This window comes from Homarus americanus, unplaced genomic scaffold, assembly GCF_018991925.1.
Source record: "Homarus americanus isolate GMGI-L3 unplaced genomic scaffold, GMGI_Hamer_2.0 scaffold19318, whole genome shotgun sequence".
NCBI classification, from domain to species: domain Eukaryota; kingdom Metazoa; phylum Arthropoda; class Malacostraca; order Decapoda; family Nephropidae; genus Homarus; species Homarus americanus.
Window position 1 is genome coordinate 2,734,062 of NW_024732238.1, and position 17,036 is coordinate 2,751,097.

General features: G+C 58.7%; 3 protein-coding genes across 3 annotated transcripts; all 3 read left to right on the forward strand.

Moving 5' to 3' along the window:
* Window positions 1–4,010: 4,010 nt before the first annotated feature.
* LOC121868206 (basic proline-rich protein-like) lies at window positions 4,011–6,139 on the forward strand. The gene is made up of 4 exons (XM_042368517.1): window positions 4,011–4,035; window positions 4,420–5,057; window positions 5,217–5,500; window positions 5,767–6,139. Exons 1-4 carry the CDS (start codon window positions 4,011–4,013, stop codon window positions 6,137–6,139), a joined length of 1,320 nt encoding a protein of 439 aa, XP_042224451.1.
* A 2,344-nt stretch (window positions 6,140–8,483) lies between these two features.
* On the forward strand, window positions 8,484–14,163 carry LOC121868207 (collagen alpha-1(I) chain-like). Its single transcript, XM_042368518.1, has 9 exons — window positions 8,484–8,912; window positions 9,279–9,662; window positions 10,301–10,496; window positions 10,607–10,990; window positions 11,452–11,854; window positions 12,005–12,220; window positions 12,547–12,925; window positions 13,132–13,406; window positions 13,731–14,163. The coding sequence occupies exons 1-9, from the start codon at window positions 8,484–8,486 to the stop codon at window positions 14,161–14,163; spliced, it is 3,099 nt and encodes a 1,032-aa protein (XP_042224452.1).
* Window positions 14,164–14,195: 32 nt separating this feature from the next.
* LOC121868208 (basic proline-rich protein-like) lies at window positions 14,196–15,570 on the forward strand. Its single transcript, XM_042368519.1, has 2 exons — window positions 14,196–14,355; window positions 14,678–15,570. The coding sequence occupies exons 1-2, from the start codon at window positions 14,196–14,198 to the stop codon at window positions 15,568–15,570; spliced, it is 1,053 nt and encodes a 350-aa protein (XP_042224453.1).
* The last annotated feature ends 1,466 nt before the right edge of the window (window positions 15,571–17,036 follow it).

Here is a 17,036-nt window from a genome sequence, read left to right on the forward strand (position 1 = left end):
AGTGGTGGGAGGCAGCAGAGGTGGTGGAAGGACAGGAAGGAGTGGCAGTAGGCAGGGAGGAGTGGTGGAGGCAGAAGGCGTGGTGGAAGGACAGGGAAGGAGTGGCAGGAGGCGGGAGGAGTGGTGGGAGCAAGGAAGGAGTGGTGGGAGGCAGGAAGTGGTGGGAGACAGCAAGATGTGGTGGGAGGCGGGGAGGAGTGATGGGAGGAGTGGTGGGAGGCAGGTAGGAGTGGTGGGAGGACAGGTGGGAGTGGCAGGAGGCAGGAAAAGAGTGGTGGGAGCAAGGAAAGTGGTGAAGGACAGGAGGAGTGGTGGGAGGACAGGAAGGAGTGGCAGGAGGCAGGGAGGAGTGATGGGAGGAGTGGTTGGGAACCAAAAGAGGTGGTGGGAGGCAGGAGAAGTGGTGGGAGACAGCAGAGGGGAGGCAGGTAGGAGTGGTGGGGAGGCAGCAGGAGTGGTGGGAGGTGGTGGGAGGCAGGTAGGAGGAGTGGTGGGAGGCAGGTAGGAGTGGTGGGAGGACAGGTGGGAGTGGCAGGAGGCAGGAAAGAGTGGTGGGAGCAAGGAAGAGGTGGTGAGAGGACAGGGAGGAGTGGTGGGAGGACAGGAAGGAGTGGCAGGAGGCAGGGAGGAGTGATGGGAGGTGGTGGGAACCAAAAGGAGTGGGTGGGAGGCAGGGAGAAGTGGTGGGAGACAGCAAGGGTGGTGGGAGAGTGGTCAGGATGCAGCAAGGGTGTGGTGGGAGGAGTGGTGGGAGGCAGTTGGGAGTGGTGGGAGGACAGGTGGGAGTGGCAGGAGGCAGAAAGAGTGGTGGGAGCAAGGAAGAGGGAGTGGTGAGAGGACAGGAGGAGTGGTGGGAGGACAGGTAGGAGTGCAGGAGGCAGGAAAGAGTGGTGGGAGCAAGGAAAGAGGTGTGAGAGGACAGGGAGGAGTGGTGGGAGGACGGAAGGAGTGACAGGAGGCAGGGGAGGAGTAGTGGGAGCAAGGAAGGAGTTGTGAGAGGACAGGGAGGGAGTGGTGGAAGGACAGGAAGGAGTGGCAGGAGGCAGGGAGGAGTGGGGAGGCAGGGAGGAGTGGTGGGAGCAAGGAAGGAGTGGTGAGGCAGGGAGGAGTCGTAAGATGCAGGGAGGAGAGGTGTGAGGCAGCAGAGTGGTGGGAGGGTGGTGCGAGGCAGGAAGGAGGTGATGGGAGGACAGGAAGGAGTGATGGGAGACCGGGAGGAGTGGTGGGAGACAGGGAGGTGTGGTAGGAGGCAGGAAGGAGTGGTGGGAGGACGGTGGGAGTGGCAGGAGGCAGGGGAGGAGTGGTGGGAGCAAGGAAGGGTGGTGGGAGACAGAGAGGAGTGTTGGGAGGACAGGAAGGAGGTGGTGGGAGGACAGGAAGGAGTGATGGGAGACAGGGAAAGTGATGGGAGACAGGGAGGTGGTGGGAGGACAGGAAGGAGAATGGGAGACAGGAAGGAGTGGGAGGACAGGAAGGAGTGATGGGGAGACAGGGAGAGGAGTGGTGGTGGGGAGGACAGGAAGGAGTTGTGGGAGGACAGGAAGGAGTGATGGGAGACAGGAAGGAGTGGTGGGAGGATAGGAAGGAGTGATGAGGGCAAGGGAGGAGTGGTGGGAGGACAGGAAGGAGTGATGGGAGACAGGGAGGAGTTGTGGGAGGACGGGAAGGAGTGATGGGAGACAGGGAGGAGTGGTGGGAGGATAGGAAGGAGTGATGAGACAGGGAGGTGGTGGGAGGACAGGAAGGGGATGGGAGACAGGGAGAGTGGTGGGAGGACAGGAAGGAGTGATGGGAGGACAGGAAGGAGTGATGGGAGACAGGGAGGAGTGGTGGGAGACAGGAAGGAGTGATGGGGAGACAGGGAGGAGGATGTGGAGAGGACAGGGTGATGAGGGAGCAGGGAGGAGTTGTGGGAGACAGGGAAAGTGTGCTGGGAGGCAGGAAGGTGGTGGGAGGACGGGAAGGAGTGATGGGGACAGGGAGGAGTTGTGGGAGGACAGGAAGGAGTAATGGGAGACAGGAAGGAGTGGTGGGAGGACGGGAAGGAGTGATGGGAGACAGAGGGAGGAGTGGTGGAGAACAGGAAGGTGATGGGGACAGGGAGGAGTGGTGGGAGGACGGGAAGGAGTGGGGAGACAGGAAGGAGTGGTGGGAGGACAGGAAGGAGTGATGGGAGACAGGGAGGAGTGGTGGGAGGACAGGAAGGAGTAATGGGGAGCAGGAAGGAGTGGTGGGAGGACAGGAAGGAGTGATGGGAGACAGGGAGGAGTGGTGGGAGGACAGGAAGAGGATGGGAGACAGGGAGGAGTGGTGGGAGGACAGGGAAGGAGTTGTGGGAGGACGGGAAGGAGTGATGGGAGACAGGGAGGAGTGGTGGGAGGAGACAGGGAAGAGGTGATGGGAGCAGGGAGGAGTGGTGGGAGGACAGGAAGAAGGAGTGATGGGAGACAGGGAGGAGGAGTGGTGAGGAGGACAGGAAGGAGTGATGGGAGACAGGGAGGAGGAGTGGTGGGAGGATGGGAAGGAGTAATGGGAGACAGGGAGGTGGTGGGAGGACAGAAGGAGTGATGGGGAGACAGGGAGGAGGTGGTGGGAGGACAGGAAGGAGTTGTGGGAGGACGGGAAGGAGTGATGGGAGACAGAAGGAAAGGAGTGGTGGGAGGACAGGAAGGAGGATGGGAGACAGGAGGAGTGGTGGAGGACAGGAAGGAGTGATGGGAGACAGGAGGAGTGGTGGGAGGACAGGAAGGAGTGGTGGGAGGACAGGAAGGAGTGATGAGAGACAGGAGGAGTGATGGGAGACAGGGAGGAGTGGTGGGAGGACAGGAAGGAGGATGGGAGACAGGAAGGAGTGGTGGAGGACAGAAGGAGTGATGGGAGACAGGAAGGAGTGGTGGGAGGACAGGAAGGAGTAATGGGAGACAGGAAGGAGGGTGGGGAGGACAGGAAGGAGTGATGGGAGACAGGGAGGAGTGTGGAGGACAGGAAGGAGCTGTGGGAGGCAGGCTGGAGTTGTGGAGAGACAGGGAGGAGTGGGAGGACAGGGAAGGAGTGTGGGAGGACAGGAAGGAGTGATGAGAGACAGGGGAGTGGTGGGAGGACAGGAAGGAGTGGATGGGAGACAGGGGAGGTGGGAGGACAGGAAGGAGTGGTGGGAGACAGGAAGGAATGATGAGAGACAGGAGGAGGATGGGAGACAGGAGAGTGGTGGGAGACAGGAAGGAGTGGTGGGAGGACAGGAAGGAATGATGAGAGACAGGGAGGAGTGGATGGGAGACAGGAGGAGTGGTGGGAGACAGGAAGGAGTGATGGGAGACAGGAAGGAGTGGTGGGAGGACAGGAAGGAATGATGAGAGACAGGGAGGAGTGATGGGAGACAGGAAGGAGTGGTGGGAGGACAGGAAGGAGTGATGAGAGACAGGGAGGAGTGATGGGAGACAGGGAGGAGTGGTGGGAGGACAGGAAGGAGTGATGGGAGACAGGGAGGAGTGGTGTGAGACAGGGAAGTGTGCTGGGAGAGAGGAAGGAGTGGTGGGAGGACAGGAATGAGTGGTGGGAGGACAGGGAGGTGTGATGGGATGGTGATATATTTTACACTGACATACGAAGAATATGTTGAGTTCTTCCCTGACCAATGGTTCGACAGTTAGATGATGTCACGTTTTGAGGGTGAGAGAAACCCCCAACGTGGACTCACTCAACGTTATTGGTTGATATGGTTAAAACCTAGAGAAGTGAGACACTCGTTAATTACTGATTACATCCAATTACATTTATACATTATACGTCAGTTAGTAAATACATTATTCTGTATAGTTATTATCCAAATTGCCTTACACTATGCACGTATGTAGTTCCCAAGATTTCACCATAATACAAACAAACACTGTGTTCTTTCACTCACGTGTGCGGGCTTATATCTCCATTTAACTCCAAGTATAGCTTCAAGTAACTCCTGGTTATAGCTAGTGTGTGGACACTCTAGTGAGGTTGGACGATACTGTGTGCCAATGGTGTTCCGAGCCCCTATCTGTGGTAATAACAACGAAAGGATTGTTCTATGGCTGTGCCGTCTACAAACATCTGGCGAGGTCACAGGTCGCGCAGCCACTTGGGAGTCATAGGTCGCAGCGTACGAGGGCGGTGATATCACCCTCCTTAATCTGCATGATTCCAGTAACAGCCATGGTGAGTGTGTACAAGACCAACACTTCACTAAAAACATTGTTTAAACTTAAATTTATTAATTTCTCTGCTTCAGACACCCAGGTCTACCTAATTGGGAGATAATGAACAACAATATCTTCTACACCAAATCTTCCTCAGCACAATAGTTGCGGTGGGTAAGTAAACAAATTAAACCTGAGGAGGGGCTTCAACACAAGACACGACTGACACATAATAAAAGGACGTCCCCAGAAAAGCTCCCAGAGACGGCGTGGCCCCCTGGGGGCTTCCCAGGGACGACGGCGCCCCCAGGGGTCCTCCCAAGGGTAGTGGCGTCCCCAGGGGTCTCCCAGGAACGACAGTGCCCCCAGGAGCCATCCCAGCTCCGAAGGTGCCAAGAGGGGCACTCTAAGAAACGGCGGCACCCCCAGGGGCCCTCCCAAGGTCAGCCTCCCGGGGCTGTGGCGACCCCAGGGACACTCCCAACGGTGGCGGCGCCCCCAATGACCCTCTCAGGGGCGGTGGCGTCCCCAGGGAAGCTGCCAGGGGCGGCGGCGCCCCCAGCGACCCTCCTAGGGGTGTCGGCGTATCCAGGGATCCTCCCAGAGTTGTCGGCACACCCAGGAGCGACAGCGCCCCCAAAGATTCACCCAGGGGCTGTGGCGCATCCAGGGACCCTCCCAGGGGCGGCGGCGCCCCCAGAGACCGCTGCGCACCCAGGGACCCTCCCAAAGGTGGTGGCGTTCCCGGAATCCTACTCAGGGGCAGCAACGCCCCCAGGAACCCCCCCAGGGGCGACAGCGCCCCAAGGGACCTTCTCAGAGGCGGCAAAGCCTCCAGAAATCCTCCCAGAGATGGCTGCGCCCCCCGGGGGCTTTCCAGGGGCGATGGTGACCTCAGGGGTCCTCCCAGCGGCGGGAACGTCCCCAGGGTCTCTTGCAGGGGGGTGGCGCCCCCAGGGGTCTTCTCAGGGGTGGTGGCGCCCCCAGGGGCCCTCCTATGGGCAACGGCGCCACTAAGGACCCTTGCAGGGGTGATTGCCTTCCCAGGGACCCCCCAGGGACGGCGGTACCCCCACGGGCTCTCTTAGGGGCAACGGCGCCCCCAGGGGTTCTCTCAGGGGTGGAGCCGACCTCAGGGAACCTTTCAGGATTAGCGGGGGTCCCCAGGGATCCTCCCAGGGGCGGGGGTGCCTCCTGGACTCTCCCAGGGGCGGTGGCGCTCCCAGAGACTCTCCCAAGGGCGGCTACACCCCCAGCGACCCAACCATGGGCGGCGTCGCCCCCTGGACCATCCCAGAGGCTGCGCCCTCCCTGCAGGGACCCTACCAAGGGTCAACAGTGGTCCCTATTGCATGCTTATTCTTCATGTCACATATATATTACATGCTTCCAGCAATACCTTAATGAACTATGATTGGTGGACTATTCTTCAACCCACCAAATTACAGCCAATAGGAGAAGAGAGCAGTCAGTCAGCACAACACCACGACTTATGTTTTCCTGTTGGATAATACTCCTCGTTACCTTCTTCAGAATGCGATGATATTGTACAGTAAATGTGATGTGCGGTGTATCTATTTAATGTTGCATACCCTAGAGTTCTAAATAGCGCAGAAACTACTGTACCTAGGGGCCTTACCACTCTGGCACTCCCAGGGGCCTTCCTAGGGTCGGCGGCGCCCCCAAAGGCGACAGTGCCCCCAGTGACACTCCCAGTGGAGCCGAGGCCCACAGAGACCCTTCCAGGGGCGTCGGGGCACCCTGGAACCCTCCCAGGGACTCTCCCAGGAAAGGGGGCGCCCCCAGGATCCCTCCCAGGGACACCGGTGCCCCTAGGGACGCTCACAGGGACGGCGGAACCGTCCAGGGACCATATCATAGGCAGCGACGAACCCAGGGACCTCCCTAGGGAGTCGGGGCACCCAGGGACTCTTCCCGAGGCGGCGGCGCTCCCAGGGATCCTCCCATGAGCGGCGGCGCCTTTAGGGACCCTTGCAAAGGCAGCGGTGCCCTCAAGGGTTCTGTCAGGGTCGGTGGCGCCCTCAGAGGTTCTTTCAGGGGTGGTTTCGCCCCCAAGGACCCTTTCAAGAGGTGGCGGGGCCCCCAGGGACCCTCCCAGGGGTAGCATCGCACCACAAACCCACGCAGCGGTAGTGGCTTTTCCAGGGATGTTTCCAGGAGTATCGTTGCACCCAGGACACTCCTTCCAGGGGCAGTGGACACCCCAGGGATCCTCCCAGGGGCAGTGGAGACCACAGGGATCGTCCCAGGGGCAGCGGAGACCCCTGGGATACCCCCAGGGACGATGACGTCTTCAGGGACCCATTTAGGGTCCCTCCCAGGGTCGGCGGCGCCACCACGGACCCTCCCAGGGGCGTCGGTAAGCCCACGGACCATCCCAGGGGTGGCCACGCCCCCAGAGATCCCCCAGCTGCGGCGGCTCCTCCAGAGGCCTTCTAAGAGACCCTAGCAGGGATGGAGGAACCCCCAGGGACCCTCCAAGTAGCAGTGGAGCCCCCAGGGATCTTCCTAGAGGTAGCAGCGCCCCAAGGGAAGCTCCTAGGGACAGCGGCACCTGCGAAGACTCTCGCAAGGGCGGGGGCGCCTCTAGGGACCCTTCCAAGAGCAGCGGCAACACCAGGGACCCACCCATAGGCGGCGGTGCCCCCTGGACCACCCCAGGGGCTGCGCCCCCTCTTCACGAACCCTACCAAGGGTCACCAGTGGTCCCTATTGCATGCTTATTCTTCATGTCACATATATATTACATGCTTCCAGCAATACCTTAATGAACTATGATTGGTGGACTTTTCTTCAACCCACCAAATTAGAGCCAATAGGAGCAGAGAGCAGTCAGTCAGCAGAACACCACAACTTATGTTTTCCTGTTGGATATTATTATCCTTTACCTTCTTCAGAATGCAATGATACTAGAAATATGATGGGCGGTGTATTTATTTAATGTTGCATCCCCAGAGTTCTAAATAGCGCAAAAACTACTGCACCCAGGGGCCCTACAGATCTGGCGTTCCCAGGAGCCCTCCTAGGGTCAGTGGCACCCCGAAAAGCTCCATTGCCCCCAGGGACCCTTCAAGGGGTGGCGGGTGGCGGGGCCCCAGGGACCCTTCAAGGAAGTGGCGAGGTCCTCAGGGACCCTCCCAGGGGCGCTGACGCCTTCTGGGACCCTCCCAGAGTCGGCAGCGCTCCCAGGGGCTCTGTCAGGGTCGCCGGCATCCCCAGGAGACGTCCCAAGGGTGGTGGTGCCCAGAGGGGCTCTCCTATGGGCGGAAACGCCCCAAGGACCCTCAAAGGGCCGGCGGCGTCCACAGAGCCCTCCCAAGGGCAGCAGTGCCCGCAGGGGCTCAGTCAGGTTTGGTGGCACCCTCATGGTTCTCTCAGGGGAGGCGGGGCTCCCAGGGAACAACGCAGGGGTAGTGGCGTCCACAGGTACCCTTCCGGGGCGATGTTGCACCCAGGGACCCTCACAAGGGCATTTGAGCCGCCAGGGACCCTCCTAGGGGCGGCAGCGCACCCAGGGATCTTCCCAGCTGCGGCGGTCCCTTCAGGGGCCCTTGAAGGGACCCTCACACTAGCGGAGACGCCCCCAGGGACCTTCACAGGAGCGGTGGAGCCCCCAGGGACCCTCCTAGGGGTAGCAGCCCCCCAAGGTATATTCCTACAGACAGCGGCGCCCTCGAAGACTCATGCAGGGGTGGCGGTGCCCCCAAGGACCAAAGGTGGCAGCACCACCATGGACCTACTCAGGGGCGGCGCCTCCCCCTGGACCATCCCAGGGACTACACAACCCCTTGAGGGACCACACCAAGCGTTCCCAGGGACAAACCAAGGGTCCTCAGGGGCCCCAATTGCATGCTTATTCGTTATGTCACATATATACTACATGCAATCTCTTAATGAACTATGATTGGTGGACTATTCTTCAACCCACTAAATTACAGCCAATAGGAGAAGAGAGCAGTCAGTCAGCACAACACCACAACTTATGTTTTCCTGTTGGATATTATTCTCCTTTACCTTCTTCAGAATGCAATGATACTGGAAATGTGATGGGCGGTGTATCTATTTAAAGTTGCCTCTCCCCGAGTTTTAAATAGCGCAAAAATTACTGCACCCAGTGGCCCTACAGGTTTGGCGCTCCCAGGGGCCCACCTAGGGTCGGCGACACCCACAAAGGCGGCAGTGTTCCCAGGGACCCTCCCAGGGGATCCGACGCCTCCAAGGACCCTTCCAGGGGTGGTGGGATCTCTAGGGACCATAGCAGGGGCGCTGACGCCTCCTGGGACCCTCCCAGCGATGGAGGCGTCTCCATGGGCTCTGTCAGGATCGCTGATGCCCCCAGGATCCCTTTCCGAGACGGCGGAGCCCACAAAGACCCTCCCGGGGGTGTCGGTGCCACCAGGGACCATCCCAAAGGTGTCGGGAAATTCAGGCACCCTCCCAGGGGCGACAACGCCCCCAGGGAGCCTCTCAGCTGCGGTGGCTCCTCCAGGGACCTTTCAAGAGACCATTCCAGGGGCGGAAGCGTACCCAGGGCAATCCCAGGGAGACGGATCCCCTAGGGACACTTCCATAGGTATCCACGAGCAGAGAGATGCTCCCAGGGACAGCGGCGCCCTCAAAGATTCTCGTAGGGGCGGTGGCGCCTCCAGGGACCCTCCCAAGGGCGGTGGCACCCCCAGGGACCCACCCAGGGGCCGCGGCGCCCCCTGGACCATTAAAGGGGTTGCGCCCTTCCTTCAGAGACCCTACCGAGGGTCCGCAGGGGCCCCTACTGCATGCTTATTCTTTATATCACATATGTATATTACATACTTGCTGCAGTCCCTTACTGAACTATGATTGGTGGACTATTCTTTGACCCACCAAATTACAGCCAATAGGAGAATAGAGCAGACAGTCAGCATAACACCACAACTTATGTTTTCCTGTTGGATATTATTCTCCTTTACCTTCTTCAGAATGCAATGATACTGGAAATGTGATGGGTGGTGTATCTATTTAACGTTGCAGCTCCCAGAGTTTTAAATAGCGCAAAAAATACTGCACCCAGGGGCTCTACAGGTCTCACAATCCCACGGGCTCTCCTAGGTCCCACCCAGAGACCCTCCTAGGGGGCCCAACGCCTCCAGGGACTCTTCGAGGGCTGACGGGACCCCCAAGGACCCTCGCAGAGGCCCTGACACTTTGTGGGACCCTCCCAGCGGTGGTTTCGCCCCCAGCGACACTTCCATGGATGGCGGGCCCCCTGAGAACCCTCCCAAGGGTGGCAGCACCCCCAGGTACTCTCACAAGAGTAGTGGCGGTCGCAGGAGCCTTCCCAGTGGCAGTGGCGTCCCCAGGAACCCTCTCAGAGGGGTCAGGGCACCCAGGGACCCTCCCAGAGGCAGCGGTGCCCACAGGGATCCTCCCAGGGGCGGCGACGCCTCCAGGGACCCTCCCAAGGGCGACGGAACTCCCAGAGACTCTCTCAGAGTACGTGGTGCCCCCAGGGATTCTCTCAGGGGTGGTTTTGACCCAAGAGATGCTCCCAGCTGCGGTGGCCCATCCAGGGGCCCTTGAAGGGACCCTCACACTAGCGGAGACGCCCGCAGGGACCATCCCCGGAGCGGTGGAGCCCCCAGGGACCCTCCTAGGGGTAGCAGCACCCAAAGGTATACTCCTACGGACAGCGGCGCCCTCGAAGACTCACTCAGGGGTGGCGGTGTCCCCAAGGACCCTCCCACAGGTGGCGGCACCACCATAGACCTACTCAGGGGCGGTGGCTCCCCCTGGACCATCCCAGGGAGTACACATCCCATTCAGGAACCACACCAAGCGTCCCCAGGGACCCCACCAAGGGTTCCCAGGGGCCCCTATTGCATGCTTATTCGTTATGTCACATATATATTACATGCTTCCAGCAATCTCGTAATGAACTATGATTGGTGGACTATTCTTCAACCCACGAAATTACAGCCAATAGGAGAAGAGAGCAGTCAGTCAGCACAACACCACGACTTATGTTTTCCTGTTGGTTATTATTCTCCTTTACCTTCTTCAGAATGCAATGATACTGGAAATGTGATGGGCGGTGTATCTATTTAACGTTGCATCTCAAAAGTTTTAAATAGCTCAAAAACTACTGCACCCAGTGGCCCTACAGGTCTGGCGCTCCCAGGGGCCCACCTAGGGTCGGCGACACCTACAAATGCGGCAGTGTTCCCAGGGACCCTCCCAGGGGAGCCGACGCCTCCAAGGACCCTTCCAGGGGTGGTGGGATCTCCAGGGACCAAAGCAGGGGCGTTGACGCCTCCTGGGACCCTCCCAGTAATGGAGACGTCTCCTGGGGGCTCTGTCAGGATCGCTGAAGCCCCCAGGATCCCTTTCTGAGACGCCGGAGCCCACAAAGACCCTCCCAGGGGTGGCGGTGCCACCAGGGAACCTCCCAAGGGTGTCGGGAAATCCAGGCACCCTCACAGGGACGACAACGCCCCCAGGGAGCCTACCACATGCGGAGGCTCCTTCAGGGACCCTTCAAGGGATCATTCCAGGGGCGGAGGCGTACCCAGGGCCCTCCCTGGTCGATGGATCCCCTAGGGGCCTTTCTAGAGGTAGCCGCGCGCCAAAGGGTGATCCCAGGGACAGCGGTGCCCTCAAAGACTCTCGTAGGGGCGGCGGCGCCCTCAAAGACTCTCGTAGCGGTCGCGGCGCCTCCAGGGACCGTTCCAAGGGCGGCGCACCATCAGGGACCAACCCAGGGGCCGCGGCGCCCCCTGGACCATCAAAGGGGTTGCGCCCTCCCTTCAGAGACCCTACCAAGGGTCCGCAGGGGCCCCTATTGCATGCTTATTCTTTATGTCACATATATATGTATATATATATATATATATATATATATATATATATATATATATATATATATATATATATATATATATATATATATATATATATATATTACATACTTGCTGCAGTCCCTTACTGAACTATGATTTGTGGACTATTCCTTGACCCATCAAATTACAGCCAATAGGAGAAAAGAGCAGACTGTCAGCATAACACCACAACTTATGTTTTCCTGTTGGATATTATTATACATTACCTTCTTCAGAATGCAATGATACTGGAAATGTGATGGGTGGTGTATCTATTTAACGTTGCAGCTCCCAGAGTATTAAATAGCGCAAAAACTACTGCACCCAGGGGCCCTACAGGTCTAACAATCCCAGGGGCTCTCCTAGGTCCCACCCAGGGACCCTCCTAGGGAGCCCAACGCCTCCAGGGACTCATCGAGGGGTGACAGGACCCCCAGGGACCCTCGCAGAGGCCCTGACACTTTGTGGGACCCTCCCAGAGGTGGTTTTTACCCCCAGCGACCCTTCCATGGTTGGCGGGCCCCCTGAGAACCCCCTCAATGGTGGCACCACCCCCAGGGACCCTCGCAAGAGTAATGGCGGTCGCAGGAGCCCTCCCAGTGGCAGTGGCGTCCCCAGGAACCCTCCCAGAGGCGTCAGGGCACCCAGGGACCCTCCCAGAGGCAGCGGTGACCACAGGGATCCTCCCAGGGGCGGCGACGCCTCCAGGGACCCTCCCAAGGGCGACGGAACTCTCAGAGACTCTCTCAGAGTACGTGGTGCCCCCAGGGATTGTCTCAGGGGTTATTTTTCCTCAAGGGATCCTCCCAGGTGAGGCGGCGCCTCTTTTGATCCTCCAAGGGACCATCCTAGGAGCGGAGGCGCCCCCAGGGACCCTCCGAGAAGCAGCAGAGACCCTAGGGACCCTCCCAGGGGCGGTGGCTCCCCCAGGGCTCTTCTCATTTGCGGCGACGCTTCCAGGGACCCTCCAAAGGACCCTCCCACGAGTGGAGGCGCCCCTCGGGACCCTCCCTGGAGCAGCAGAGCCCTCAGGGACCCTAGAGGTAGCAGCATCCTAAGGGTCACTCCCAGAGACAGCGGCGCCCCCAAAGACTCTCGCTGGGGCGGCGGCGCCCCCAGGGACCCTCCCAAGGGCGGTGGCACCGCTAGGGACCTACCCAGGGGATGCGACGTCCCGTGGACCATCTCAGGGGCTGTGCACCCCCTTCTGGCACCCTACCAAGGGTCCACAGGGGCTCCTATTGCAAGCTTATTCGTTGTGTTACATATGTATTACATACTTCCAGAAATCTCTTAATGATCTATGATTGGTGGACTATTCTTCAACCCACCAAATTACAGCCAATAGGAGAAGAGAGCAGTCAGTCAGCAGAACACCACGACTTATGTTTTCCTGTTGGATATTATTCTCCTTTACCTTCTTGAGAATGCAATTATATTGGAAATGTGTTGGGCTGGGCGGTGTATCTATTTAACGTTGCATCTTCCAGAATTTTAAATAGCGCAAAAACTACTGCACCCAGGGCCCTCCTAGGGTCAGTGGCATTCCGAAATTTGCCTTTGCCCCAAGGGACCCTTTCTGGGGAGCTGACGTCTCCAGGGACCCTTGAAGGGGTGGCGGGGTCCCAGGGAAGCTTCAAGGAAGTGGCGGGGCACCCAGGGACCCTCCTAGGGGCGCTGACGCCTTTTGGGACCTTCCCAGAATTGGCGGCGCTCCCAGGGAATCTGTCAGGGTCGCCGGCATCCCCAACGAAACCTCCCGAGGGTGGTGTTGCCCATAGGAGCTCTCCTATGGGCGGCAGCGCCCCAAGGACCTTCACAGAGCCTGTGGCGGCGAGAGAGCCCTCCCAAGGGCAGCGGTGCCCGCAGGCGCTCTGTCAGGTTTGGTGGCACCCTCATGCGTTCTCTCAGGGGTGCTGGGGCTCCCAGGGACCCTCCCAGGGGTAATGCGCCCCCAGGGAACATTGCAGGGATAGTGGCGTCCACATGTACCCTTCCAAGGGCGTTGTTACCGAGAGACCCTTCCAAGGGCGTTGTTACCGAGAGACCCTTCCAAGGGCATTTGAGCCTCCAAGGACCTTCCTAAGGGCGGTAGCGTCACCACGGACCCTCCCAGGGGCGTCGGTGAACCAAGGGACCCTCCCAGGAACGGTGGAGCCCCCAGGGACCCTCCTAGGGGTAGCAGCACCCCAAGGTATATTCCTACGGACAGTGGCACCGTCGAAGACTCACGCAGGGGTGGCGGTGCCCCCAAGGACCCTCCCAAAGGTGGCGGCACCACCATGGACTTACTCAGGGGCGGCGGCTCCCCCTGGACCATCCCAGGGACTACACACCCCCTTCAGGGACCACACCAAGCATCGTCAGGGACCCCACCAGGGGTCCCCAGGGGCCCCTATTGCATACTTATTCGTTATGTCACATATATATTACATGCTTCCAGCAATCTCTTAATGAACTATGATTGGTGAACTATTCTTCAACCCACCAAACGACAGCCAATAGGAGAAGAGAGCAGTCAATCAGCACAACACCACAACTTATGTTTTCCTGTTGGATATTATTCTCCTTTACCTTCTTCAGAATGCAATGATACTAGAAATATGATGGGTGGTGTATTTATTTAATGTTGCAGCTCCCAGAGTATTAAATAGCGCAAAAATTACTGCACCCAGTGGCCCTACAGGTATGGCGCTCCCAGGGACCCTCCTAGGGTCGGCGTCACCCACAAAGGCGGCAGTGTTCCCAGGGACCCTCCCAGGGGAGCCGACGCATCCAAGGACCCTTCCAGGGGTGGTGGGATCTCAAGGGACCATAGTAGGGGCGCTGACGCCTCCTGGGACCCTCTTAGCGATGGAGGCTTCTCCAGGGGCTCTGTCAGGATCGCTGAAGCCCCTAGGATCTTTTTCCGAGATGCCAGAGCCCCCAAAGACCCTCCCAGGGGTGGCGGTGCCACCAGGGACCCTCCCAAGGGTGTCGGGAAATCCAGGCACCCTCCAAGTTGCGACAACGCCCCCAGGGAGCCTCTCAGCTGCGGAGGCTCCTTCAAGGACCCTTCAAGGGATCATTCCAGGGACGGAGGCGTACCCAGGGGCTTCCCAGGGCGACGGATCCTTTAGGGGCTCTTCTAGAGGTAGCCGAGCGCCAAGGGATGATTCCAGGGACAGCGGCGCCCTCAAAGTCTCTTAGGGGTGGCGGCGCCTCCAGGGACCCTCCCAAGGAGGCGGTATCCCCAGGGACCAACCTAGGGGTCACGGAGCCCCCTGGACCATCAAAGGGGTTGCGCCCTCCCTTCATAGACCCATCCAAGGGTCAGCAGGGGCCCCTATTGCATGCTTATTCTCCATTTCACATATATATATATATATATTACATACTTGCTGCAGTCCCTTACTGAACTATGATTGGTGGACTATTCCTTGACCCATCAAATTACAGCCAATAGGAGAAGAGAGCAGTCAGTCAGCATAACACCACAACTTATGTTTTCCTCTTGGATATTATTATCCTTTACCTTCTTCAGAATGCAATGATACTGGAAATGTGATGGGTGGTGTATCGTTGCATCTCTCAGAGTTCTAAATAGCGCAAATTATACTGCACCCAGGGACCCTACCACTGTGATACTTCCAGGGGCCCTCCTAGGATCGGCTGCGCCCCCAGGGACCCTCCCAGGGGCGCTGAATCTTCCAGAGACCCTTTCAATGCCAGCGGCGCAGACCCCAGCACCCTCACAGGGGCTCTCCCCGCTCCGGCTGCACCCCAAGGGGCCCTCTGAAAGGAGTCTGCATCCTAGGGCACTGTTATGGATGGTGGCATCTCCAGCGGCACTCCCAGGGTCTGTGGCTCTGACATGGAACCTCCCAGGGGTGGTTGCGCCACCAGGTACCATCCCAGGGGCGGCGAAGTCCCCAGGGACTGTCCCGGGGATGGCGGTGCTTCCAGTGACCCTCTCAGGAGCAGCGACGTCCCCAGGGACCCTCCCAGCGGCGACAGTGCCTCCAGGGGTTCTCTCAGGAGTGCCGGCATCTTCAAGGGTCCTCCCTGGGTTGGTGGCGCTCCCAGAGGCCATCGTGTGGGCGGCGTCGACCCCCACGGACCCTCCCAGGGGCGGTAGCGTACCCAGGGACCCTCCCAGTGGCGGTGATGCCACCTGTGGTTCTCTTAGGGGTGCTGGCGGCCCAGGGACCCTCTCAGGGGTGGCAGGACTCACAGGGATCCTCCCGCGGCCGTTGGCGCCCCCAGGGACCCTCCTAGTGGCGGTGGCGCCACCAGGGACCCTTCTAGTGGCGGTGGCGCCCCTAAGCGCCCTCTCAAATGCGGCTGCACCTCCAGGGGCCCTTCCGTGGTTGGTGGGGCCACCAGGGGCCCTCCCATGGGTGGTGACGCCCCCTGGGGCTCTCCCAGGGGTGGTGGCGTTCGCAGGGTCCCACTCACGGACGGAAGCGCCCCCAGGGGCCCTCCCACGGGTGGTGGCGCCACCAGGGCCCACTCAGGGGCGGCTGCACCTCCAGGGATACTCCTAGAAGCGGTCGCCCCTCCAGCAACATTCCCACGGACAGTGGCACCCCCAGGGCCTCTCCTAGTGACAGCAGCGCCCCGAGGACCCTCCCAGGGGCGCGATTCCCCCAGAGACTCTCCCAGGGACGGCAGCGCCTCCCAGGGACCCTCCTATGGACGGGGAGTGTGTCCTGGCCTCCTCTCCCAACACACTGAACCAGCAGACCGAGCTAATATTGTTGCCAATGTCATGCCGGTGTAACAGCGAGTTTGTTATGATAATTAATTGATAGGACTCAAAGTTCGACTCCTGATTTGGGACATTCCTTTGTAACCAGTTGGTTAGAGAGATCATACACTATTTCATAGTGTATGATCTTGATTCACAATACTTAACCTCTGGCTGCTTGACACAGGGAATAGTTTCCAATCTTTCAAGCATTTATTTAACATTATAATCAATTTAACCCGGATACTAGGATTATAGTTTTACTTAAGGCTTTAGATTTATTTTAAATTATACAGTTATGAAGCAATAAACAATCAAACGAAGACTACTGAAACAAGAACGAACTTGGACTGCCCAAATAGCCCTTTACCTCGTTCTCTTAACCATGTGATCTAATGACAGAATTAAGACAAAACTTTTCCTTTTTATTCTTACTCCTGTTAAAGAAAGTCAATATACTGTACGGTAATGGCACACTAAATGAAATACAAGACGAAGGGTTAATCAGTAGCTGCCACAATCTTGAACGATCCAAAACTTTTGAGTGAATTTTTTTTTATGGCGTTTCTCTTTTTATAAACGAAAATGGTTGTCTGGAGACTGTGTGATGCTGGTGTAAGGGTGCGTGAGGGTGTGAGGGTGGTGTAAGGGTGTGTGAGGGTGTGAGGGTGGTGTAAGGGTGTGTGAGGGTGTGAGGGTGGTGTAAGGGTGTGTGAGGGTGTGAGGGTGGTGTAAGGGTGTGTGAGGGTGTGATGGTGGTGTAAGGGTGCGTGAGGGTGTGATGGTGGTGTAAGGGTGTGTGAGGGTGTGAGGGTGTGAAGGTGTGAGGGGATGTGAATGTGTGAGTCTGATGTGAGGGAGTGAGGGTGGTGTGAGGGAGTAAGGGTGTTGTGGTGGTGTGAGGGGTGAGGGGTGATGTGGGGAGAGGGTGGTGTGAGGGAATGAGGGTGGTGGAAGGGGAGGAGGGTGGTGAGGGTGTAAGGGAGGTGAGGAGTGAGTGGTGAGGTGGTGTGAGGGAGTGAGGGGTGGTGTGAAGGAGGAGGGTGTGGAAGGGAGGAGAGGGTGTGAGGGGAGGTGGGGAGGGAGTGAGAGTGTGAGGGGTGGTGTGAGGGGAGTGAGGGTGGTGTGAGGGTGGTATGAGGGGAGGAGGGGGTGATGTGGGAGGGGTGGTGAGGGAGAGGGTGGTGTGAGGGAATGAGGGTGGTGAGGGAATGAGGGTGGTGGGAGGGAGTGAGGGTGGATGTGAGGGTGGTGTGGGAGGGA